Here is a 25,633-nt window from a genome sequence, read left to right on the forward strand (position 1 = left end):
TTTTGCACTTTAGTACTTATCAGATACAGTACTATTTTATTAAAACTCAAGATAGCACCTAAGCCCATTCGCAAATCTAATTTAAATGAAGTCTTCAAAATACTCGGTAACTATTAAAAAACATATATTCTCCTATCTCCATTCGGTTTCTCTTAATTAATATACTCCAATCAAGAGTCAATCGCTTTTAAAATGCCCTTTGATAGTCAGGTCACTTGAATCACACATTAAAACCCTCCTCTTCTCAATTGTTCAGGTGCTAATGATGTATCTTGCATGTGAAGTAACACGCATTCCACGTGTTTCCGCATATTTTGTACTTTAGTACTTATCAGATTCCCTGGTCCACGTTGACTTTTATCGATTTAGATATGCAATGGTGAAAACAAGAATTTCTTTTCAGTTAAACAAAGAATCAAGCATTATCCAGTACGTTAGCTTAAACAACGGTTTATTTAGTCGTTTGCCATTGGTTTTCGGAAATAAAGCTTATTTATGATTGGCCAGTTTTCAGAATGAGGCATTTCTATTGGCTTGATAATCAACGTGGACTAAAATCTATTGGTGATAGAGGTTCTCTGGGTGGTTGTCGTTGAACGATAACCAGCTTCCAGCCCAAATAACTCTCAATTAACAAATCTCTACGGGCCATGGCTACGATTACAATTCGCCCTTCAACGGGCAAGAGTGCCTTTGGCGGAAATGGTTTTAGGATTCAATAGCAAATATCTTTTTGACGTGCTACTTTTGAGTTGAGAAAGACTAGGACTTTTTCTGAATAAGTGTTTATTATACCGGAAACTTGCCATATAAGCAGATGTAATTAACGAAGTAATAAGTCACAGTCAGAGCAATTTGTACGTTTCTGGTGAATAATATTAGAGATTTTGATGGGGATGTTTTGTGGATCAACGCAGTTATATACAAATAGCACAATCCTATGGTTTGGGAAATGTTTGGTATAAGCCTAGAATGTAGGCTATTGAAGAGAAAACATATTAAGAAAACGATTCTTACTTTATAATATTCAGAAAATTGTAGTTGGTATATTCTGAAGGGATTTCTACTAGGTTTTACCGCATATCCCCATTAGGTGAAAATATATAGCTAAAATTATATAGTTCTCATGACTTTTTTCCGTGTCTTGATACCGTCAGTGTTGATTTCATTTATGGATACACGGGTTGAAACAAGAGTGACGCATACCAAAAGGAATGGGAATACATAATTTAAGCTTTTCAAGTGTCTATTAGACTGGAAATTCATTGAAAAAAAAAATCAACGAAGTAATTAGTTGAGTTCGCAACAATTACACTATTTTTCGTTGACAATAACATTTTAAATTCTTATGTTTGGTCACATAAGAGTTGGTGGACCGTCAAATGATTAATTAGTGATATTTTATTAACAATTCTTGTCATATAGTTCTAAACAAATACAGACCAACAGTTCCTATTGAATATTCCAACAGTTCTGATAGAATATGGACACTGTACATGGAAGGACCATTGGAGTCATGCCTCTACCCAAGGGCCTAAAACCATTACTCACTCAGCGTTTTAGATGAAACATATATTTTGATAGCCTTTATTCATTATTTTGATCATATTTCGTGACCTACGTGAAGGGCTGTATATAGGATTTTTTCTTCTTTTTTTTTGGGGGGGGGGGAGCAAAAACTTTTAAAAACGTGTCAAAAATGTATTTCTGAGCATTTTTGCTACAATTTTACTAGTTGGAAAATATTTGAGGGTTTCCAACCTCATAACCCCTTTTCCTCAATATGGCCTTGCCTACTTAGCCTGTAAACAATTCTGGTTTCTGATTAAACATTTATAACGTAGCCTACACCACTGCAAAAAAGTCTAATTCTTAAGAAAACTCAATATAGGCTCTGTAATGTGAAGTTTAAAACAGAAATGGGACGATCTCATGCTATACTATACACTTTTGCCAAACGGTCAAATTTAGTATTTATTCGTCTGCGGTTATGTGTACTAACATTGCAGAATAATGCATTTATGACAGGCCTAAGGGATTCATAATCTTACTTAATAATTGTCAAACTTTCAATCTATTTTTCAGCCAAGAAAGAAAAGCAGAAATATTGAAGAAATGCCATAAATATATTACATCAGCCCCACTCATCGACTGTAACCCTCCTAAGCTATAGCACACCTAGATTAAAACATTGTAATTTTTCCAATTATTTAAACAAGTTTCATATAATTGCGATTCGTTCATTTCCATTTATTTTTGTACGGTCGAGTAATTCAACCATTAACAACAAGTTCATAGCACTTGATTTCCAATCAGGGATCCGAATTTCGGGGAGGGAGCAAATGTTCCACTAAAGTTCAGAAAATATCTTTATTTTTGTTGTTTTTTTCATTGAAAATTGTTTCTCCCTACACTTTAAAGATACTTTTCTTTTTATCAAAACTTAATAAAAGAAATATCTTTTCCTACCATAGACTTTTATGAATTGTCACCCATGTTCCCAATTCTTCAAACCAGCACAACGTGGTAGAATCAGGGGCTTAATTTTTTACGGGAAAAGAAGGAAAATGCCCCCAGACCCCAGTTTGCCCTCCTAGCTGAAATTTAACGTCTTAAAAGAATCTTCTCAAAGCCAAGATAGGCCTACATAATTCAAGCATCCACAGAAACAGATCAGTTTTCTTTAGTATACCTTTGTCTTTACGGTACTATTTGACTCCTGTTTTCCCTTTTCACTGTGATTTTCACTTGAAATCAGAAAATTACGTCCAACTTTACCCCCCTCCCCAGGATATTGACAAAGTTGCGCCACTGCGCTTCAGCAGTTCTTTTAATCAACGTCAATGTAATTAAACATGAGCTACTTTGCTAATAAGTTAAATATTGACAAGTGTTGTGAACAAATGTTGTGTAGTGCAAGGAGCGCATTTATGGAAGACCAGGTCCTGGATTTTGTTCGGAGCGTGGGAATGGTTTAAAAAAAAACTTTACAAAACGCAACAAAATTTGATTATATACAGCTTTGCTACTTCATTACCAATGAGGCAAAAATTTCGGGGTGGGGGGGATTTTCAAACCCGGTAGCCCCTTACCCTGGATACAGCCTTGGTTCTAGGGTATATGGGTCATGTTTCACTGTCATTTTTACTTGACTTGGAAACATCCATTTTGATGAAATTACACCATTGGGTAGAATGAGATACATATTATCAGAAACATAAAAAAATGGAAAAATCATGAAATTTTACGGTGGACCAGACTGAAATTTAAGATTGGGCAAACAGACTGTCCTGTACATGCGAGTGATTGCAGAAGAGCACTGTTATTACTATCAATGAAAATGAACGAATGGAAATATTGCAAACTACTACTACTACTACTAATAACTTACTGCAGCACCAAGCCGCCTGAGGCCAACACAGCTACGCACGATCCTCCTCCAACCTAATCTATTTAAAGCCTCCCTCTTTACACCCTCCCAGGAAGTTCCCATTTCCTTGAAATCCTTATTTATGACATCCTCCCAACCCAGACAAGGACGACCTGCTTTCCGTGTAGCCCCAGACGGTTGGCCAAAAAGGACAATCTTCGGTAATCTGTCATCCTTCATCCGTAGAACGTGGCCTAGCCATCTCAACCTTTCTTTCATTATAGCCCCAGAAAGCGGGATTGAACCACACTTTTCGTACAACCTACTGTTTGAAATACGGTCAGTCAGCCGGGTACCCAGAACAATCCGTAGGCAATTTCTCTGGAAAACATCTAGTAAATTTTCATCTGCTTTTCGGAGTGTCCATGCTTCAGAGCCATATTTGACCACTGTCATCACTGTAGCTTCCAACATTCTAATCTTGGTTTGTAGGCTTATCTTTCTATTCTTCCAAACTTTTTTTAACTGTGAAAAAACACCCTGAGCTTTAGCTATTCTACTTTTAACATCTTCACTGCTCCCACCATCTTTACTAATAATACTACCAAGGTAACTGAAGCTCCCAACCTGATCAATCTTTTCGTTACCTAAGGTCACCTGTTCATCTTCACTTATTCCTAACCTTAGTGACTTAGTCTTCTTAACATTAATTTTCAAGCCTATTTTAGCACCCTGAACTCGTAAAACCTCTAAAAATTCATTCATTTTGCTCACACTTTCTTCTAATATGCTTAAATCATCAGCATAATCTAAGTCCAGGAGCGTTCTTCCTCCCCATTTGATTCCATGGTCTCCAATTGCCTTTCCTGTGCTCCTTAAGACGAAGTCCATCAAAATGATCCATATAAAGGGGGATAGAACACAACCCTGCTTAACTCCTGATTTAATACAAAACCAGTTGCTAACCTCATTTCCTACCTTAACCGCAGCAGTATTATTCTCGTACATAGCGCAAATCACTTTAATGTATTTTTCTGGTATACCATATAACGATAAGACCTTTGTTAACGCTGTTCTATCAACAGAATCGAAAGCTTGCTCATAATCGATAAAACTAAGGACCAAAGGTGTTTGACAACGAAGGGACTTCTCAATTATTAACCTAAGAGTGAAAACATGGTCGACACATCCTCTACCTTTTCTAAAACCGCATTGTTCTTCCCTTAAAACTTTGTCTACAGCATGTCTCAGTCTAAAAAGTATCATATTACTCAGTAATTTGCTACCTACAGAGACCAGACTAATGCCTCGATAATTCCGACATTCACTCTGATCTTCAAAAAAGGAGATGATTAACTCAAAAACATAATTAAACCTATTTTATTTAAATCTAATGTTGATATCTGTAAAGTAGCCTCTATGTACATAAAAAAGAACTGGACCTGTTCATGCTATTAGTCATTGTAAATTACAATACACATTTTTTTTTGCTTTTGCATATTAACAAAACGTTGTATATTAACAAAAAACATAGTATGATATCTTTGAAAAAAAGGATCGTTAAATCTTCTTTATTTGTCTAAAATATGTCTATTTATGTTTACTCAATAACAAATAATTGGTTACAAAACAGTAATGTATCATGGTGTTTTAGCATCGCCGGCTGAGCCCACTCGGCTCTGCGCCTGCTGTTCAGCGGTAAATTTAGCTTAGTTTCCTTTTAGATTTCATAGTGAAAGCATGGAGACTGTTGTTTGAGAAATTGGATTTAAAATTGAATTGTTTATTGGATAATTTACTGGAATATGTACCCTGCTATGAATCCAGCTGCGGCAGCCGCTGCAGCGGCAGCAGCTCGTCATCCGGTTTCACCGGCATTACCTGTAAGTTGAATAATACTGCTCAAAGGAGGCAGAAGGAAAATATTCCATTGCTTTGCTCAATCCCAATTTAGACTATGTAATTGAAAGATTTGAAAATTTATTTCATATATTTATGAAAAAAGCCCCGGTAAGTCTTAAAATCTTGCTAAAACTATAGCAAGAAGCCCCACAACTTGAACCTTACCTCTAGAATAGCCTATACGAGGTCACAAGGGCCCATTGCTTCCAGGTAAGAGGTTGGAAATAGCTTTGTAGACTCTCACCTTGGCTGTAGATCCATTTTTGACGATGGAAATTTATGTAGCCTTTGGCCTCTTCTTAACTAGGTCTAGCAATTTGAAAAATCATTCTTGTCTATGGCCACACCCTAAGAAAACTTTATAAAATCTGGACACTAGTTCAAAACGATACAAAATACTTGCTTATCTCACTCCTAAAGGTCGCTTTTTGTTTTGCTTTAAACTCTCAACCTTCTTCTTATCCGCCAACGGAGCTAGGTCTAGGCCTATATCTAGGCCATTTTATCCTTAAAATTTTCGTTTTTGAAAAAAAAACGCTGCTAAAATGATTAAATAAAAAAAGTTTTTTTTCAACTGAAATCATGGAGCAACAGTAAAACTTAAAATGAACAGAAATAATTACGTGTATTAGGGAGTTCGCCCTCTCGTCATTACCTCGCTCTTTCTTCTTATTTTTTTAGTAGTTTCCAAAGAGATATTTATTTTAATAAAACGGTCCTTGTGATTCAGGGGTCATTCTTAAAGAATTTGAAGAGGATTCGAAATTTTGCGTGAAGAGTGAGGTATTGACAAGGGGGCGAACCCCCCTCATATACGTAATAGTTTCTGTTCGTTCTAAGTTTTAATGTTCGGTCAATGTTGGTATTACCGGAACAATTTTTGGGGGTCATGAAACTATTGTTAATAGATGTATTTTGACTTTCTGAACATCTTTTCTCTCTTGAAAATCTGCCGCAAACCTAACCTAACAAAAAATTATCTCTAAAAGCCACAGAGCAATTTTCGGTCTTAAAACGTTAGCGATTTCAAATTTCCGATCAACGAAAACGGAAATGATTGCAATTCTATATGTATAAATACAAGAATATTTGGGTCGGAATAACTCCATAACGGTGAGTTTGCGGTAGTTTTGCAAGAGAAAAAAGATGTTCAAAAAGTCAAAATGCATCTATTAACAATGGTTTCATGACCCCCCCAACAATTGTTCCGGTAATACCAACATTGACCGTTGCTTCTTACTTTCAGTTGAAAAAACCCGATTTTTATGGCACTTGGTATTAACCAAGTGACATATAGCAATCGCAAATTCTGTCGATCCCGGTTTTGCTACTTTAGGCACTTCCAGGTAAGCTGGGACGATGAAATTTGGCAGGCGTATCAGGGACCGGACCAGATTAAATTAGAAATAGTCATTTTTCCGATTTGACCATCTGGGGGGAGTGGGGCCCCCGTTAATTCGGAAAAAATAGAACAATTGAAGTATTTTTAACTTACGAATGGTTGATCGGATCTTAATGAAATTTGATGTTTGGAAGGATATCGTGTCTCAGAGCTGTTATTTTAAATCCCGACTGGATCTGGTGACATGGGGGGGGGTATGGGAGGGGGAATCCTAAAATCTTGGAAAACACTTAGAGTGAAGGGATCGGGATGAAACTTGGTGAGAAAAATAAACACAAGTCCTAGATACATGATTGACATAACCGGAACGGATCCGCTCTCTTTGGGGTAGGTAGGGGGGGGGGGGGGTAATTCTGAAAAATTAGAAAAAAATGAGGCATTTTGTAACTTACGAACGGGTGATTGGATCTCAATGAAATTTAATATTTAGAAGGATATCGTGTCTCGGAGCTCTTATTTTGAATCCCGATCGGATCTGGTGACATTGGGGGGGGGGAGTTTGGAGGGGAAACCTAAAACTTGGAAAACACTTAAAGTGGAGGGATCGGGATGAAACTTGATGGGGAAAAATAAGCACAAGTCCTAGATACATAATTGACATAACCGCTGTCTTTGGGGTAGTTGGGGGGGGGGGTTAATTCTGAAAAATTAGAAAAAAACGAGGTATTTTTAACTCACGAACGGATGATCGGATCTCAATGAAATTTGATAGAAGGATATTGTGTCTCAGAGCTCTTATATTAAATCCCAACCGAATCTGGTGACATTGGGGGGGGGGAGGTTGGGAGGGGGATACCTAAAACTTGAAAAACACTTAAGAGTGGAGGGATCGGGATGAAACTTGGTGGGAAAAATAAGCACAAGTCCTAGATACATGATTGACATAACCGGAACGAATCTGCTCTCTTTGTGGTAGTTGGGAGGGGTGGGGTTAATTCTGATAAATTAGAAAAAATGAGTTATTTTTAACTTACGAACAGGTGATCGGATCTCAATGAAATTTTATATTTAGAATGATATCGTGTCTCAAAGCTCTTATTTTAAATCTCGACCGGATCTGGTGACATTGGGAGGAGTTTGGGGTGGGGGAACCTAAAATCATGGAAAACGCTTAGATTGGAGGGACCGGATGAAACTTGGTGGGATAAATAAGCAGAAGTCTTAGATACGTGATTTACATAATTGGAACGGATCCGCTCTATTGGGGGGGGGTTAATTCTGAAAAAATAGAAAAATAGACGTATTTTTAACTTACGAAGGAGTGATCGGATTTTCATGAAACTTCATATTTGGAAGTACCTTGTAACTCAGATCTCTTATTTTAAATCTTAACCGGATCCAGCGCAATTGGGGGGCAGTTGGGGGGACTGAAAATCTTAGAAAATACTGAAAGCGGTGAGATCAGGATGAAACTGCATGAGAAGAATAAAAACCTGTCTAAGATACGTGACTGACATAACCAGACCGGATCTGCTCTCTTTGGTGGAGTTGGGGGGGGGGTAATTTTGAAAATTGAGGCATTTGTAACTTTCAAAAGGGTGACCAGATCTTAATGAAATTTGATATTTAGAAGGATCTTGTGCATTAAAGCTCGAATTTTAAATTCCGACTAGAATCTGTGACATTGGGGGGAGTTGGAGGGGGAAACCGGAATTCTTGGAAAACGTGAAAATTGGGGTATTTTTATCTTACGAGTAGGTGATCGGATCTTAATGAAATTTGATATTTAGAAGGAATTCATGTCTCAGAGCTCTTATTTCAAATCCCGACTGTATCTTTTGACATTGGGGGGAGTTGGGGGGACCTTAGAAAACACTTGGAGTGGAGGAATCGGGATGAAGCTTGGTGGATAGAATAAAAAAATGTCCTTGATACGTGATTGACGGAACCGTACTGGATTCGCTCTCTTTGGGGGAGTTGGGGGGTGGGGTTCAGTGATTTGGCGAGTTTGCCAAACCCGCGATATTCTTGTGATATTCTAGGACCACTGGGCCATTACGATCACAAAATTCCACATTTTTGTTGATAGGAGATTGAAACCTTTATAGTAGGGTTCTCTGCTACGCTGAATCTGATGGTGTAATTTTCATTAGGGCTCTATGACTTTTAGAGGGTGTTCATCCTTTTTTTTAAAAAAATAAGGGAAATATTCTCTGGCTCATAACTTTGGTGGGTGAGACTAAATTCGATGAAACTTATATATTTGAAATCAGCATAGAAATTCGATTATAATCATGTATCTGTTGGTATTAAAATTCAGTTTTAGAGTTTCGGTTATTATTGAGCCGGGTCGCTCCTTACTTTAGGTTCGTTACCACGCACTGTTTCATAACGAAGAAAAGAGTACCGCTATTGCAAAGTAACAGCAGTATATAATATGTATGTTGTTTTGGTGCTTGATTACTCTTTTAATTAGAGATAATGCCAATACAATTATTACTTTATTCATATCAGCGAAAATCTAGTCCCCTCCCCCTTATGTCTAGATGTAGCCTTATGCCAAACACCAAGTTTGCTGATTTTTGTCAGTTTACATCAACGCCGAATCCAGGATTCGGTTTGGGAGGAGGGTGGGGTGGTGTTAAAAAACACAAAACGCATAAAGCGTTGTTGAAATTCATTCTTGTTATCTTTTTACAAGTCGGATTTTTTTTTGGGGGGGAGGAGGGTGTTCAAACCTGTTAACGGTCTACCCCCTGAATAGTCCTTGGCTGACATTCTTTTTTCACTTAGATTTTTGTCATCAGTTGGTTAATAATACCATTTTGAATAAAAAAAATAAGTTAGCTTAGGATTTAGCATGGAACTATGAGGGAGGGGGTGTATTGATCTCTTTTTGATCTTGCAGAAGGACCCGGCAGTTATTTCGCCTCACTTGGCGTCTGAAATTCAGTTGTTATTTGGGAATTAGTTTAGCTCTGACTATCTATAATAGTCAATAAAGACCATTATGTTGAAACAGAGATCAAAATAAGGAATGTGACGGTACCACTTTTATTGTTGCTACTTTCGTCAGGCACTGACAGGACGTAGGTGTATCTTTAAGGTCCTTCTAAGGACTTTAAATAGGATTTCGAAGTGAAACGATTATTGAAAAGAACATAAAATAATAAATGTAAATACAAAAATCGTTTTCGATATGGACTAAAGAGTAGATTTTTTTCTCGAGAATCTGAATATAACTGAAAACAAGGGGCGCAAAACAGATTGGGCAAGACACATATATCAAATTGAGTAATTTATAAATACATAAAAACAAAAAAAGTCGAAAAATGGTGGAAAACGATTCAAAAAGATTAAGTTATGTAAAGCCAATCCGTTTTCCGTCCCATTTTCACTTGTGTGCATATTTTCGGGATTTTTTTTTCTAATTCTTAGTCTATTTTGAAAAATAACTTAAGATTTTTTTAATATTTATTATTTTTGACTTTCTATTCTTTTCTACGTCAAAAAATCTTTAACCTGATCTTATCCAAGATTCGAACCTAACTTACCATGGCCACATGCAAGTGTTCTTAGCGCTGCGCTATCAAGTCCTGTATAATAGCGTTTTAATAGTTTTGCTGTGCCTAATCATTTATAGATTGTTTTATTTATACAAGAAAAGGGAATTTTTATATAGTATTATTGACCTATCATTGGAAGTGAATATACAATTAAATTTGGAAGTGGTCGAAAAATTTCGCACAAATTTATGCGACAAATTTATAAAAAATTGCGTTATAAACATACTAGCTGGTGAGTCGAGGAAAACAAGATAAAACGCCATCGAGTAGTGTGTTTACATTGTCCCTGCGTAAGTAATGTACCATTTAGCCTAGGGTACATCCAGGCATTTGGCTGAATTCTTGTGTCGTTTTTTTATGTGGTCACGAAGCATGAACATCATTTTAAAATAATTTGCATCCATCTATCTAAGCTGTTGTTTCGAATGCCTAAGTTCCAGTCTCATTGACATTATAATGTGCCCAAACAAACTAAGTAACCTGGTGAATAATACTTGGTTTGAACACCCAATTGAGGAAGTTGGAGGGTTTTATTCCCCTTCTTTAATTTCTGTGAGCTTCCCTTCTCTTGCGGAACTGTATATTAATGTACACAGTTTGACACTTGAACTCAAAACCTCGGATCTTAAATTAACTCGTTTTTAACACTTGTGTTTTCACAGGGCCCTCAGCCTGGTCAGCCGTTTAAGTTCACTGTGGCTGAATCATGTGATAGAATCAAAGAGGAGTTTGGATTTTTACAAGCACAATATCACAAGTAAGTTTTTCTATAAATTTCCTTTTGACCTCCTTTTTTAATGTCAATTTGCCATTTTAATTCCAAAGGGGCTAAGTTTGCAAAATGTAAAATGCAAGAGGAAAGAGTTGCTGAAAAAGACTATTATCGTATTACCCTATGATAATGACTGATCATGTAGACAGAGAGGGCGGTAATGGTTCTGCTTTGCCCAGACATGTGGTGAAGACTGATTTGTTGCCGAAGTTCTGTTTTCCGGTTGTTTCTCAAATCAGGATGTCAAAGGACATCCTAAAAAAGCTAAGAGGTGTGACCGTAAAGGTGCCTTTGGACCCATGTCTACCGAAAATTGTGAGATTTTTATGGTTTTTACTTCAGTTTCTAAACATTCTAGGATAATTTCCCTATTATGGAAAATAGAGTGTTTTAGTTGTGTTCTGTCTCCGAAATAATTCTACACGTTTGAAAAAAAAGTTTTTGAATAAGCAATGACATAAGGTCAAGTGCGATTGGAGATCAGTTCTAGGAAAGTGATACACGTAACCAGTTTAAGCGCGGGTTGATAATACACATGACGAATTGATAAGATTTCACATACCGCCTTTGAATTAACGCGGGCGAGTCAATGCAACCACAAAATTTCTTATCCTTTATTTCTTTCTTTTTAATAACTGATATATGAAAAAAACTTGCTATAAGGGTAAATTTCGAGTAGCCTATCAAAATAATTCTGAAAAACAAGTTCAAATGTTTGCTATTGATTTATTTTCAATCTCAAACTGAATTCGATAAAAATACATTCGCGTTTCACAGGCTTACTAGTAATGCTTCGACAACTGAGGAAAGTTAGGGGAGGATCAAATACTGAGAGAATTTCGTTTGAAATGGATTTGAAGAATCTGGAAAGATGGAACAGTATTTTCTGGTTATGCTCAAAGCCTCGATTTTCTTGTAGACTTGAATACTTTGCTAGATGCATTAAAGGACGGAGAACCGGTTTGTATTGTAGAATAAATGATGCAATACTGACTCTAGAAAAATAAATGAATATGAAGTGTTTAAGGTCTTTCATGAATAACAAAGTACTAGCCTATGTGACTAACAAAAATAAAGCTGTTTGGTGATTGAATTGTTCTGAGATTACTCGAGACTACGTTTCTGTGGAATTACCTTAGGTATCCTCTATTAAGCCTTCCACTTTAACCTTAATAATCGTTAAATGATTCTGATTTAAAACTTAACAGTAGCGTTTTGAGGAGTAATATGCAGAGTAATCTATACATACGTTTACATATTTGGGTACTTGTGTATATAGCAACCCCACTCAAGAAGTGAAGTTAGCTTAATCCTAATGAAAGATACTAAAAATATATATTAAATATTTTATTAAAACATACCTATATAGTAGTTTACCGCATAAACTAATTGTCTCCGAATGTTGACAAACTGGTTTTAGGCATATAGCTCAGATCAAACTTCATGAGCAGGCTTGCTATAGTACATAAGTATCCAAATTTGCACAATAGGAGAATCCCCATCACGGAAGAAGTACAATGTATTTAGCTCTAAAATGTGCTTCTGTTTTGCCCCTCCCCCCACCAGGAAAAATCTTTGAACCCTCCCTTTAAGGGAAGGACCTGTGTACCTATGTACACGCGAGCGCCTTGCTATCTACATACAACTAGTAGATCTCAGAAATATTTTTATTTATTCATTTTTAGCATTGTGTCTCTCATTATTATCTAGCTAATAGTTTTTTGTGCATTATTATATAGTTGTGCAATTTTATCAAATATCTGGAGAATTGTTTGATATGATGGCGGTTGTTTGCATAAGTATTAAATTTGTTTAGGGTTTAATTGGTATAGGATCATGTGACAAATGGAATATGATTTCATGTTTGCTATTTACTTAATGAATTTGCAATCGTTTTCATTGACTTTGAAACAAGATATTTTTGTGTGTTTTTATGTCTGCTGACCCGATAAAATTGTTTGCCACGGTAATATATCTTTGTATTCTTTTATATGTATTCAAATATTGAGCAATCGTTTTGTTTGCTATTATACATTCCTTCTCAAGACTTAAAATTTATTGGTACTAAAGCCAAAAAGAAAGAAAAAACATTATGAAATATTTTTATTGGGATACTCATAAAACGAAGTACTTGAGATTTCTACGACGATACGATTTTTTTTAAAGCCTTTTCCTGGAAGGGCTACGCAAAGGGATTTACTTAGGTAATAACTAGTCTCTGAGTTTTTAAGCCAATTCACGTCTCTTTTTCAATTAAGAAAAATAGTGCTAAATCGTTTGATTGGCTCTTATCTTAGTGGACTCATAAAGCTATGCCTACACATAAGGGAAATCCCCTCTTAAGATCAATCACAAGGCTCCCTGAATTGTGATCTAAAATGTCCTCTATTATTTTTATCCCACACCCTGGCAAAATCGTGGATAGTGAGAAAGGGGTCACATCCAAGCGAACTTAAACATAATTAGGATATATTTCTAAAAATTTGGTTATTAATAAAACAACATTTGGCCTAAATAATAAGATACGAAGTTGTGTACGCCCAAATATATCTCGAGAGGATCAAATAGAAAATGAAACTGGCGAGTAATATTAAGAACACTGACAATAATGGAAAAACTTGTAAACGATTTAAGATTTATTGTAGGGAAAGGGCATGAATCTTATTCCTACATGTAATTGAAAACTAACAGTTTTTCTTAGAATCCTATTTGACTAATTCCAGACTTAAATGTCCTTACATATATGCTCTAATATTGACAATTAACACAAAAAATATAGGGTATAATTTTTTGCTTAATGATTGGCACATTACAATCAAAAGAAGCAATTTGGCTTCTTTTAAATTTGTGTCCGTTGGTATGGCTTGGGGTTGCAATCAATCGGACTCAACGCTGTCAAGATTGCAATTATTGAGCTCCGAATGGCTAAAGTTTGCTTGTTGCTGATGATAAAAACGGGGGCCGGCGTATTCCCCCAGAAAGTCCCCCCCACAGAAAATGCCCCTGAATAATTCCCACCCAAACAATCCCCCTCGATAGTTAGATGTTCATAAGAAGGGAAATTAAAAGTTATCTATTGCTGTTAAACTGAATGTACCAATACTTGTAAATTGATTTGTAGCTTCCGGATTTTTCAGTTGTCTGGTTGAAAAATCAAATATTGGATTGTAAGTAAAATGTTGGACAAGATTTTATTATTTTGTCAAAATTTTCGATGAGCAGTAGTTTTTTTGAGTAAGTTCCTAATAATAATTTTACTAAATATATTTGGGTGGACAGAGACGGGTACTGTTGTTCATGTAGGTAGAAGTTCTGCATGACTTGGTCTTCGACGTGACTGAATCCATCCACAATAATGGTCTCTGATGTTTAGATAGATTGTATTCGTTTGTTTAAATACATTGAAATATTTTGTATAGCTAAAAAGGAAAAAAAAAACTTTCACTGCAATACCCTTAGCGTGATTAGTTACAGTAACTATGGTGTTAGTGTTAATATAATACATATAGTAATTTTCACAGGGTGGAAATTTTCCAAAGGGGGGAATTTTTCGTAGGGGTAATACACCTAGACTCGATAAAAATGCAACTCTGTCCAATTGCATTTTGTCTTCATGTTGATGCCATCAAGTCAACTTTTCCCCTCAAGTCAAGTCATCAGTTGTGGGTCCAGTGCGTTAGTTCTGGATCTAAAATTACGGATCGAGGTTGGAGCCAGTGTCCTACCCCCCCCCCCAGAAATCCCAAGTTTAAGGGTACTTCTTACTAAAATCATAAAAAAATAGTTTTTTTAAATTATCCCTCCTCTAAATCCTCGTTATGTGTCTGGTTACAGCAATAGCTAGTAAGCAGCAAACTTTATATAAGAGGATATAACGTTTAAATACAATATAAATTATTTACTTTTAACAACTTTAAACCAAACGGATTTCCTTAGAGCATTAAACACCTGGTTCATTATTAGACAAAAAATTTCTGGTGATGTTGAGATATCAATAATATAGCTTTAACTTATTTTAAAAAACGACAATACGGAGTAAATTGAATTTATAAGAAAAATCAAAATTAGAGACTTATTAGTTATTCTTTAATTACATACCTGTACATAAGTGGGTGGCAGGGATGGACCTCCCTGGGAAATAGGGAAGAATACACTTTGAGTGCTTCCCCCCCTCCGAAAAACTTTCTGCTGCAACTGTACCGCCTTTTAAACTTATTTACTGGTTAGCCATTCCCGTCTCCTCTGCTAGAACGTCCATCAGAGCTAAAACAGGGGGATGCGTGCTCCATGAAGATTTGATAAATAAGACGACTAGTAATAAACACAGAATGTTAATTTATACATATAAGATAATTAGTATGACTAAATTAGTCATATTTTTCGAATTTTAAATGCAGTGACACAATAAGATTGTCACGGTATATAAGGCTTATGTATGAGCCCCTGCGTTGAGTTATTAATTATATCCTAAGCATATATGCTTTCAGACAAAGATAAAGAAAACGACAGTCGGAAGAATTTGTTTTTTATCAAAATATAGTGTGATAAATACACGGTACATACTATCTGCAAAGTATGCTAGAAAACGAGGGGGTAGTGTGCTCATATTGTATTACCACTTACAATTTTGATGCTAAAAAAACAATATTAATTAAAATAAAAATAATATCCTCTATGCGGTACCTTGGGCATCTCCGAATTCGATTTGTTATGGCTACCCGTAGATAAGGGGCTGCAGCTTAATAAGAGGGGTCAGATTTCTTTATCCCAATAAATGGACTTTCCATCCAACACGTGAAAACAATGACCAGTGGGACTTTTTTTCTTTACGCCTTTTATCAGAAGTTTTTCCAAAAGATAAGTGTATAAATATATGTTAAGAAAACTAACATTTACTACTACTTACTGGATTATTCGAACAAGTTAGTACTACAATTCTAGAATACATCCAGGACGCTCTGATTATCCATTGAATTTTAAATCACAATAGCTGAAAACCCAACTGGCAAAGCAAAGATAACTTCGTTAAATTTAGCACCGGGGTGAAACAAAAATTAGAGAATATAAAAAGGCCAATTTTTAGAGCTTCTATACCGTACTAGTCAGTGTTTGGAAATAAGCAAACATTAATTTCAGAAATCAAGTTTTTCTTGCAGAAGTAAAGAGCGAGGTTGAAACCTAAAAAAAATAAAAAATTATTGCTTCGCAGATTAAGCAAGAGGTATCTGCAAAACTAACTTAAATAAATTGATTCGTATGCTATTTTGTAACATTTGTAGGATTATAAAAATTAGCACTTCACTGAAAACACAAAACTGACCCCTCCCTCACCAAAGAGAAAAAAAACAGAATATTATCTTAGGAGCAGAAAATTCCATAAGCAGTCTGCAAGTCTTTTGGAGGCTCTTACTAGTCTTTCGCCGGCAATGACATCGATAACTCTTTAGTAAATGTGCTAGATTTTAGGATTCCACATTAATTGGAAAATATCCTGATTAATTTTATTTTTAGATATGTCACGTAATCTTTTTTAGGTTCTAACGCTGCTCTACTTTCATAAGAAAAAACTTAGTTTTACTTCATAGATGAATTTTTGCTTTTTTTTAATTTTTTTTTTAAATGTACACAATAAACAATACAAAAAGATCTTCGTGTAATTTAGGCGATGAAACTAAATAAGTCAACTTGTTCTTATTAAATTATGGCATTAGTCATGTTTTACTTCCTATCTTATAATAGGGTAACTTTGTCAAACAAGTAAAGTGTTCGATGTATATGCTGTCACGGGCATTATAGAATTTGCATGTAAACAAATTCAATTATTTTCGTTAAAATGGAAAATGACGACGTTTCTTTATTATTCAGATTTTTCTTTTTTAAATGCGTTTTCTAGTTTTCACTTAATAAGGGGACTGCGAAGTTCTGGTAGTTCGATGCTTTGATGCAACCTTAGAAATCGACTTTTGTTGCACTCTTAGTCGAAAAATATGGGATAAATCGCTTTAAAACAACCTTTGAAACAACTGACATTCAATTGATTGAAGATCAATTTACACGTGGACCAAGTGGCGCCTTTTTTTTTTTTTTTTTTTTTTTTTTTTTTTTTTTTTTTTTTTTTTTTTTTTTTTAATGTACACAATCAACAATACAAAAAGATCTTCGTGTAATTTAGGCGATGAAACTAAATAAGTCAACTTGAGTTCTTATTAAATTATGGCATTAATCATGTTTTACTTCCTATCTTATAATAGGGTAACTTTGTCAAACAAGTAAAGTGTTCGATGTATATGCTGTCACGGGCATTATAGAATTTGCATATAAACAAATTCAATTATTTTCGTTAAAATGGAATATGACGACATTTCTTTATTATTCAGATTTTTCTTTTTTAAATGCGTTTTCTAGTTTTCACTTAATAAGGGGACTGCGAAGTTCTGGTAGTTCGATGCTTTGATGCGACCTTAGAAATCGACTTTTGTTGCACTCTTAGTCGAAAAATATGGGATAAATCGCTTTAAAATAACCTTTGAAACAACTGACATTCAATTGATTGAAGATCAATTTACACGTGGACCCAAGTGGCGCCAGTGAAACGGTTAAATGAATCGGTATAAACGGTAATTACTGGGTTCATATGTACCGACCAGTATTGAACCATTTTCTATTGTCATTCTATAAAAGCTTATTTTTTCTTTTTATATACAACATATAAGTTCTATGGTTCACAAGAAATTATAGTAGTTGACATTATTGTTCTCGGATGTTTTTTTGTTTAAGTTTTACTTGCTATTCAGGGGAGTTATTTGCTATGGGTTAGGGGGGACAACTTCCCCTCCCGGACCTCGGCTTCACTGTCATTTTCACTTTATTTGGGAAAAATTGCTCCAGCTTTGCCTCCCCCAGGATTTGAAGAAATTACGCCACTGTTGCTATTACATAGCCTTTTTGTAATATAAGTAGTGGGCCCTGTTACAGCTTAAAACGAATTAATTTACCTTATTGCAGAAGGCTGTCACCTCAACTCGTAATATTGAGGTGGTTGCTTGTGCGTTACTGACAACTTACTGTAGCACAACAAATGAATAATTATGAACCTTTTATCATTAAAAACAGCCTTTTTCATTACGAAAATGTCGAAATTGTATTTTTTTCAGGAAAGAATATACTTTGAAAGTTAAGAGTGGAGGGTTGAGAGGTAGCAGCCCCCCCCTGTCTGAGACCATTTTCGCTCGCTTCAGATTTTAACGCATCTCTTGAATTAAAATAGATTTTTTTTTAATTTAAGTTTCTGGTATGGATGATATTCGGGACAGTAGGGGCACGATCGCCCTCTGTTAGGATTAAAATGCTTAAAATGAGTAATAACTTCCCTTATTTCTCATGTAATTCGCCATTTTCTGCACTCTTTAAAATGCAAAGCAGCGAAGTCAGGGGTTCATGCCCATCATCGTCCCTCCTCTCCCCTATTTTCAAGAGTTCACTATATTTTTTGTATAATATGTTTTCTTTGTACTACTCCGGATTTACTTCCAAAAAAAACTAGCATGTGCCTGACTTTGTCGAAATGACAAAAAAAGTAAGAAGAGCAGTATAATGTTGAATGTTATTTGATAACCTTTCTTTAATTGATTCTGAAAGACCATGTAATAGAAAAAAATCAACTTTTTGAATTTGTTCAGTTTCAAATCCCTTTTTATTGCAGTCTAATCGTCTTAGTTAAAATACTCTGTCGCCTGCTGCGGCACAAAAAAAGACGTTAAACAGTCACGCTTAAATGAATTATAGCACAACTAGGAGTCAGTTGTTTTTTTGTGTGTTGACACAAGCTTTTTCTAATGCACTTTTTCAGCTTGAAATTGGAATGCGAGAAGTTGGCATCAGAGAAGATTGAGATTCAAAGGCATTATGTTATGGTACGTATAATTTTCATTTTTGTTTTCAACCTTTTATATGCCTAGTCTATACGTCTGAAACAAATATATAAACACAAGGATGTATCCAGGATTTTTTGTTCAGAGGGGGGGGGGGGGTACAAAACAATAAACACTATTTGAAATACCACCTATTGACTTTATTATTATGTTGCTCTTGTGTTGTGTATAGCTTACACTGAAAACTGAGCTAATCTAATCAAGCTAGAAGCGTAAAAATGTAGACTTATGCAGAATAATCTCCAGAACATCACAATAGCTGCAAAAAGCTGAAAAAAATGATAATAAAACAATCCAAAAAAACTGTAAATCAGACGTCATTATAAGCATACGTGGGGTGAAGGCCCACGCACCGACAGAGCAAAAACTCGCATTTACAAGGGTCAAAGGCTCAAGTCCTGTCACTAGGGCCGAATGTCCAAGATACCGGTCTTAGTGAGCAGAAAGAGGCAAAACATAGCCCACGAAGTAGACTTTGTTGCCAGAGATGGCAGAGAGGCTCGTAGCCAAGTGTCCTGTGGATATTGAAATTATAGATTCTTTGATGATCCTGAATTCAGACAGGTCTATTATCTGATTGAAACTTGTCTACCTTTATTGTAAAATATAGGTGTTTATAATTAACCCTCGTATAATCGGCTTTCACCAGGAAAAGAGTCTCGGCACTAATTTCAGGGGTTACTAGACATCTTCTCGTCCTCCCCCTTTTTGCTGTCATAACTAGTAAGTTTTTAAGTAATAGAATATATTTTACTTTCTTGTTACGATAATGAGTTATGGTTAGTTTCATAATTATCCATCTAGTCTATCTAATTGAGATATAACCGTTGTTTTGAAGTATTATCACTTATTTGATTCATTTTGGCAGATTGTAAGTTTAATGTCTGCGATGACATCGACATAATATTTGTTTTCTTGTTGCTAGCACTTTGAGCTTTTATCGTTTAGATATTAAACAAATAATGGGCGTGTCTGAGCTCATTTCTGAGAGAACGAAGTTCTCTTTCAATAAATAAAAAGTAAGTTCTTTCCCGGTTTCGAAAGAAGGGATTTAATGTTTTGAAAATTTATTCACTGTCCTACCTTATGGACTAGCTATGTTCAATTAACACCTGTTAAGATGCGAGTCCCTGATTTGTATTTTAGGATACTTAAGTTTTATGGCAGACGATTCGATTAGTAACCAAATACCCTTCATTGCTAGCAATTATAAGCTGAATGATAAAATTCTGTTTGATCCATCCCAAAAATCTCAACTAAGTTAAAAAAAGCAAATGTTAAAGATTGTTTGCTGAATTTTTGATTATTCACCATTGATGTTGGAAAATTAAATTATTTGATCTTCTTATTTGTGTGTTTTGTTTTTGTGTCCCTGTGTCTGGGATGGCCTCCCACGCCCCTCCTGCCCGATATTTATTTATTTACTTATCCTTGTTTTTTTCTCTTTTATAAGCTTTTTTTTCTATTTTGTTTGCCTTTTGCCGTGTTAAATTTTGGAACTACTATTACGATGAGATGTTGATGTTTTTTTTTTCTATATTTTTTCACTGTCCCAGCCTTACGAGGTCTGCTCTCTGTTGGGGCATAATATTGTTTTTGTATTTTTTTAGTTGAATAAAGAAAAAGTTGAAGTTGATTGACAACTTTACAGAGAGTTTGGCTCTTCCTTATTTCATTTTTCATCTTAAAAGACACGATCAGTACTTAAAGCGACAGCTTCTGACAGTTTCTGGAAGACCATGTCTCTGGTAACGATGAAAAACTGGGCTATCCGACCTTTTCAGAAGCCAACCTGATTGAGCCCGTTGTAGACTTTACATTTCCCCCCTTGAATTTAGCGTCAAAGACCAAGTTGTATACACAAGGATACTCCTCAAAAATAAGAATTAAAAATAGCAAATCATTTTTTATCATCGAACAAAGGCCGTATGTCCGTCTTAAAAAAGAAAAAAATTCATACAAACATATTTTTGATGCGGTTTGGAAATTCCCCCTGCCCCTCCGAAATTCTGGAAACACCCTTGCATGGAACAGTAATTATTTTTTAAAGACAATCTGACAAAAACCATGCTAGACTGTACTGTTGCACGTTTTCAGTACTCAAGCACATAAATAAATAGCTGGTTTTCGACTTTTTCTGTCAAACTGTTGCTATTTAGTTTTCTCCGATGAGTGTTTTGTGTACTCAGCAGTCATTGAAAATGTAACAATATATTTAATAAATTAATTTGAAGAGGTTTGTACTTTAACTTTAAGAAAATAGAAGCTGCACTCTATACTTTTTTTTACTGATCAGTCATTTGTCCTATTATACATGAAAAGGAATAAAAAATTAGTTTTACATAGTTCTTTTTAAGAATATTTCTTGGTATTTCTTTCTTAATAGGGGCAAAAAATATATTCTCTTCCAACCTGTTTTGAGCAATTGCAGTTTGAAGTTATAAGGTTGTAGAGAAAAAGAGGAACAATATACAACAATATAATCTCGCAGACGGCAACAATTGGTACAATTGCCAAATTTGGTATGTTTAGCTCAAAACCTTTTAGTGAAAGAGAATATTTTATGATTGGATGCCAGTGCCTACACATGTTACTTTAAATTCTAATGCTACTCTTTTTTTTTCTCTTCCAGTACTATGAAATGTCATACGGATTAAATGTCGAAATGCACAAACAGGTAAAAATAATTTACTATTCCGTAGTTTATTTACTCGCAGAAAATACCTTAGCGTCTGTATTTTTTTCTGACATTCTTCCAATTAGGTGTATTAATGAAGGGAATTAGGTATAAATGTTTAGTCCTCGGCTTCTCGAACGTCCCTTTGTTTATTTTTATTCGCGTTTGCGTTTCGTATATTATTTTAATATAAATTAGCGCAAATAATGTAATTAACTTAAAAACCGTAATTTAAGTTTAAATTTTTTTTCTCGAAAAGTTGAAACCGAATTTCAAATTGGAAAACGAGCAAAAACTAGCTTAAATAAGGAGTCAAACTTGGAACAGAGGAACTACTACAAGCGAAGAAATGAAACCTTAAACAAATATAAATTAGCATTTAATGTTGAAATTAGGATCATACAGAGCTTTTGGCGTACATGCATAGACTATTTCTCACAACTTCATAGATTTTATGGGGATTGCCTTTTCTGGGACGCATATATGGTGCAAACGCATGTTTTAAGATAAAACGTGCATGAAGATGCATGTTTTCAGGGGTGAAATATTACTGATAGCCATTCATGTATGAATCAATATTCGCCTTGTGGCGGGGAAAATTCAAGTTCTAAGTGATGAAATATTTCATTTTTACAAAGTGAATTTTTTAGTGTGTAGCCCTAGATTTGTCGACAAGTTAATAATCGTTAGAGAATCAACGTTCTAGCGTTCTAGCTGACACTAAGATACTCAATTATTTTATAACTATAGAAACAAGAGCCAAGAGCTCATATGGCACTTGTGACGAGGTCGGAAGTGCCAAGAGCTCATATGGCATGAGCTCTAGCAAAATTATAAGAAACAATAGATTGATTTAAAAGGAAAATCAGAGGCTTAATGCCATTTTTTTCTAATTTTTCCTCTCCTTTCAACCCCCCCCCTCAGATGGTCGAATCGGGGAAAACAACTTCCTCAAGTTAATTTTTGCAGGTCCCTGAGACGCCTACCAATTTCATCGTCCTAGCACATCCAGAAGCACCAAACTCGCCAAAGCACTGGATCCCTCCCAAACTCCCCCAAAGAGAGCAGATCCAGTCCGGTTACGTCAATCACTTATCTACGACATTTGCTCATTCTACCCACCAAGTTTCATCCCGATCTCCCCACTCTAAACGTTTTCCAATATTTCCCGTCCCCCCCCCAGATCCCCCAATGACACTGGATCCAGTCGGGATTTAAAATAAAAGATCTGAGTTACGAGTTCCTTATAAATATGAAATTTCATTAAGATCCGATCACCCGTTCGTAAGTTAAAAATACTTCTTTTTTTTCTTCAAAATTTTCCGAATTACCCCCCCCCCTCCAGATGGTCGAATCGAGGAAAAGACTATTTCTAGTTTAATCTGGCCTGGTTCCTGATATCTCCTCCAAATTTCATCGTCCTAGCTCATCTGGAAGTGCCTAAACTAGCAAAACCGGGACAGACAGACAGACAGACCGACAGAATTTGCGATCGCTATGTCACTTGGTTAATACCAAGTGCCATAAAAACGGTACTGGGTATGTAATGCGTTCTGGGTTGCCTGCTTTTCATAATTCTCTGATGTAGTTTCCATAATTTTTTTTTACTAAAGTATTATATTTTCATTATATTTTGGTATATTGCACTAGGATAAACCTAAATTCACTTCTTGAGCGTGATCGCTATAATAGACAAGTACGGAAAAACTTTATGTACCTACCCAGCTTCAGAGGCCATACCTCTGCCAGTTTACATGTGTTCTTAAACTCTATACAAAATGGAATGTTATTATAGACCGTTTTTACAGTGGATAAATAAAAAACAAATTTTTAATGGTAGTAAAAAGCAATATCAATGTTCAAGAAATTATCCTATTCGGTTTAACTAATGTTCAATTGAAAACACTTTAGAGTGCAAAAAAATATAGCTAGTTGAGATTGTAAATGTTCTATTTACTGATTGCTTTTCAAAACATATACCTGTAGGGAGCAATAAATAGTTGAATTTTGTTGTACTTATCACATTGTTCCTGTATTAGAAAATTTGCTACCATTTACTTTAAAAAGTGAACTTTAGTATAAGGATTGGGAGTGAGGGGGTGGTAGCCCCCGTTATATACAGGATAAAAGGCTCGTTTGAAGTCTTAATATTGCTCTTTACTTATGTGAAAAAAATTGTTTTTAAAATGTCTGTTGGTTTTGTTATCATATTTTGGGTATATCAGTGAGTTTGCTTCCAGAAACATTGCTTTTGTATGTTTGACTTTTTCTCATTGAAATACAGTATCAAGTCGTGCTTTATCATTAATGAGACTTGACTAAAAATCTAAGGGAGGAGCCTTGTTAGTGATGTAATGTCAATTATATTTTTCTTAATTTGTTATTGACATGAAAAAATATTGCAGATACAGATCTGTATCTGGTATTTCAAATTGCAAAAGATCTGTTCTTTTTTTTATTGGGTGATTTTGATTTGTTTATCCAGCTTAATACAATACAAAATTGCTACAAAACAATACGCTCCCAAAATAGAACTGAGTTCGTAATTGAACACGTGTTGTTTCGTTTTGATCAAACATAATTATTAAGATAGATTTTATTTCCAATTTAAGTCAATCCTCCATAGCATATTTGCTCCCGATAAAAAGTGAGAGATCAACAAAATACCTGGTGTATTGCTATTTATGGGTGTTCCTATAATGTGCATAAAAGAAGATAGTATAGTACCGAGTCCACGAAGACAATTGAACAAAGCAATTCAGCTGGTTACTTTTTTTGTTCTTTTGATAGTTTTGTTTTCAATTTATTCCTTTCTGTTGATTAATTCTCCCATAACCTCTAATTGTTCTAAGGTTGTATTGTTTGCTTGGCTCTCATTAAAAAACAAGAGCTAAGAGCTCATATGGCACTTGTGACGAGGCGAGAAGAGCTAAGAGCCAAGAGATCATATGGTATGAGCTCTAACAAAATTCTATAAATCAATAGATTGATTTAAAAAGGAAAATAAGAGGCTTAATGCCGGTCAAGATTTAAAATAAGAGCTCTGAGTCACAAAGTCCTTCTAAATATCAAAATTCATTAAGATCCGATCACCCACTCGTAAGTTATAAATACCTAATTTTTTCTAATTTTTCCTCTCCCTTTTGCCCCCCAGATGGTCGAATCTGGGAAAACGACTTTATCAAGTCAAATTGTGCAGCTCCCTGACACTCCTACCAATTTTCATCGCCCTAGCACGTCCAGAAGCACCGAACTCGCCAAATCACTGAACCCCTCCCCCCAACTCCCCCAAAGAGAGCGAATCCAGTACGATTCTGTCAATCACGTATCAAGGACATTTGTTTATTCTATCCACCAAGCTTCATCCCGATTCCTACACTCCAAGTGTTTTTCCAAGATTTCCCCCTCCAAATCCCCACAATGTCAAAAGATCTGGTCGGGATTTGAAATAAGAGCTCTGAGACATGAATTCCTTCTAAAAATCAAATTTCATTACGATCCGATCATCTATTCGTAAGATATAAATATTCCAATTTTCATGTTTTACAAGAATTCCGGTTCCCCCCTCCAACTCCCCCGAATGTCACAGGATCTGATCGGAATTTGAAATTAGAACTTTAAAGCACAAGATCCTTCTAAATATCAAATTTCATTAAGATCTGGTCACCCTTTCGTAAGTTACACATACCTCAATTTTCAAAATTACCCCCCCCCCCCAATTCCACCAAAGAGAGCAGATCCGGTCCAGTTATGTCAGTCACGTATCTTAGACAGGTTTCTATTCTTCCCATGCAGTTTCATCCTGATCTCACCGCTTTAAGTATTTTCTAAGATTTCCGGTCCCCCCAACTGCCCCCCCCCCAATTACGCTTGATCCGGTTGAGATTTAAAATAAGATATCGGAGTTACGAGGTCCTTCTAAATAGGAAGTTTCATGAAGATCCGATCACTCCTTCGTAAGTTAAAAATACGTCATTTTTCTTATTTTTCAGAATTACCCCCCCCCCCCGCAATTGAGCGGATCCGTTCCAATTGTGTAAATCACGTATGCAAGACTTCTGCTTATTTTTCCA

The 25,633-nt window shown here is 35.5% G+C and overlaps 1 protein-coding gene across 5 annotated transcripts in view; it reads left to right on the forward strand.

The window, feature by feature from the left end:
* Nucleotides 1–5,081: 5,081 nt before the first annotated feature.
* The window catches only part of LOC136027286 (transducin-like enhancer protein 4), a 128,501-nt gene continuing 107,949 nt past the window's right edge, over nt 5,082–25,633 (forward strand). For 3 of the 5 annotated variants that reach the window (XM_065704379.1, XM_065704378.1, XM_065704381.1), the window contains exons 1-4: nt 5,082–5,253; nt 10,843–10,937; nt 18,802–18,865; nt 21,516–21,560. In XM_065704379.1, the coding sequence (XP_065560451.1) occupies nt 5,176–5,253; nt 10,843–10,937; nt 18,802–18,865; nt 21,516–21,560 (282 nt within the window). In that variant the 5' untranslated portion in view covers nt 5,082–5,175. The remainder of the gene's footprint in view (nt 5,254–10,842; nt 10,938–18,801; nt 18,866–21,515; nt 21,561–25,633) is intronic. The other 2 variants (XM_065704382.1, XM_065704380.1) reach the window with 1 other exon arrangement.

Source organism: Artemia franciscana, chromosome 5, assembly GCF_032884065.1.
Source record: "Artemia franciscana chromosome 5, ASM3288406v1, whole genome shotgun sequence".
Taxonomy (NCBI): Eukaryota; Metazoa; Arthropoda; class Branchiopoda; order Anostraca; family Artemiidae; genus Artemia; species Artemia franciscana.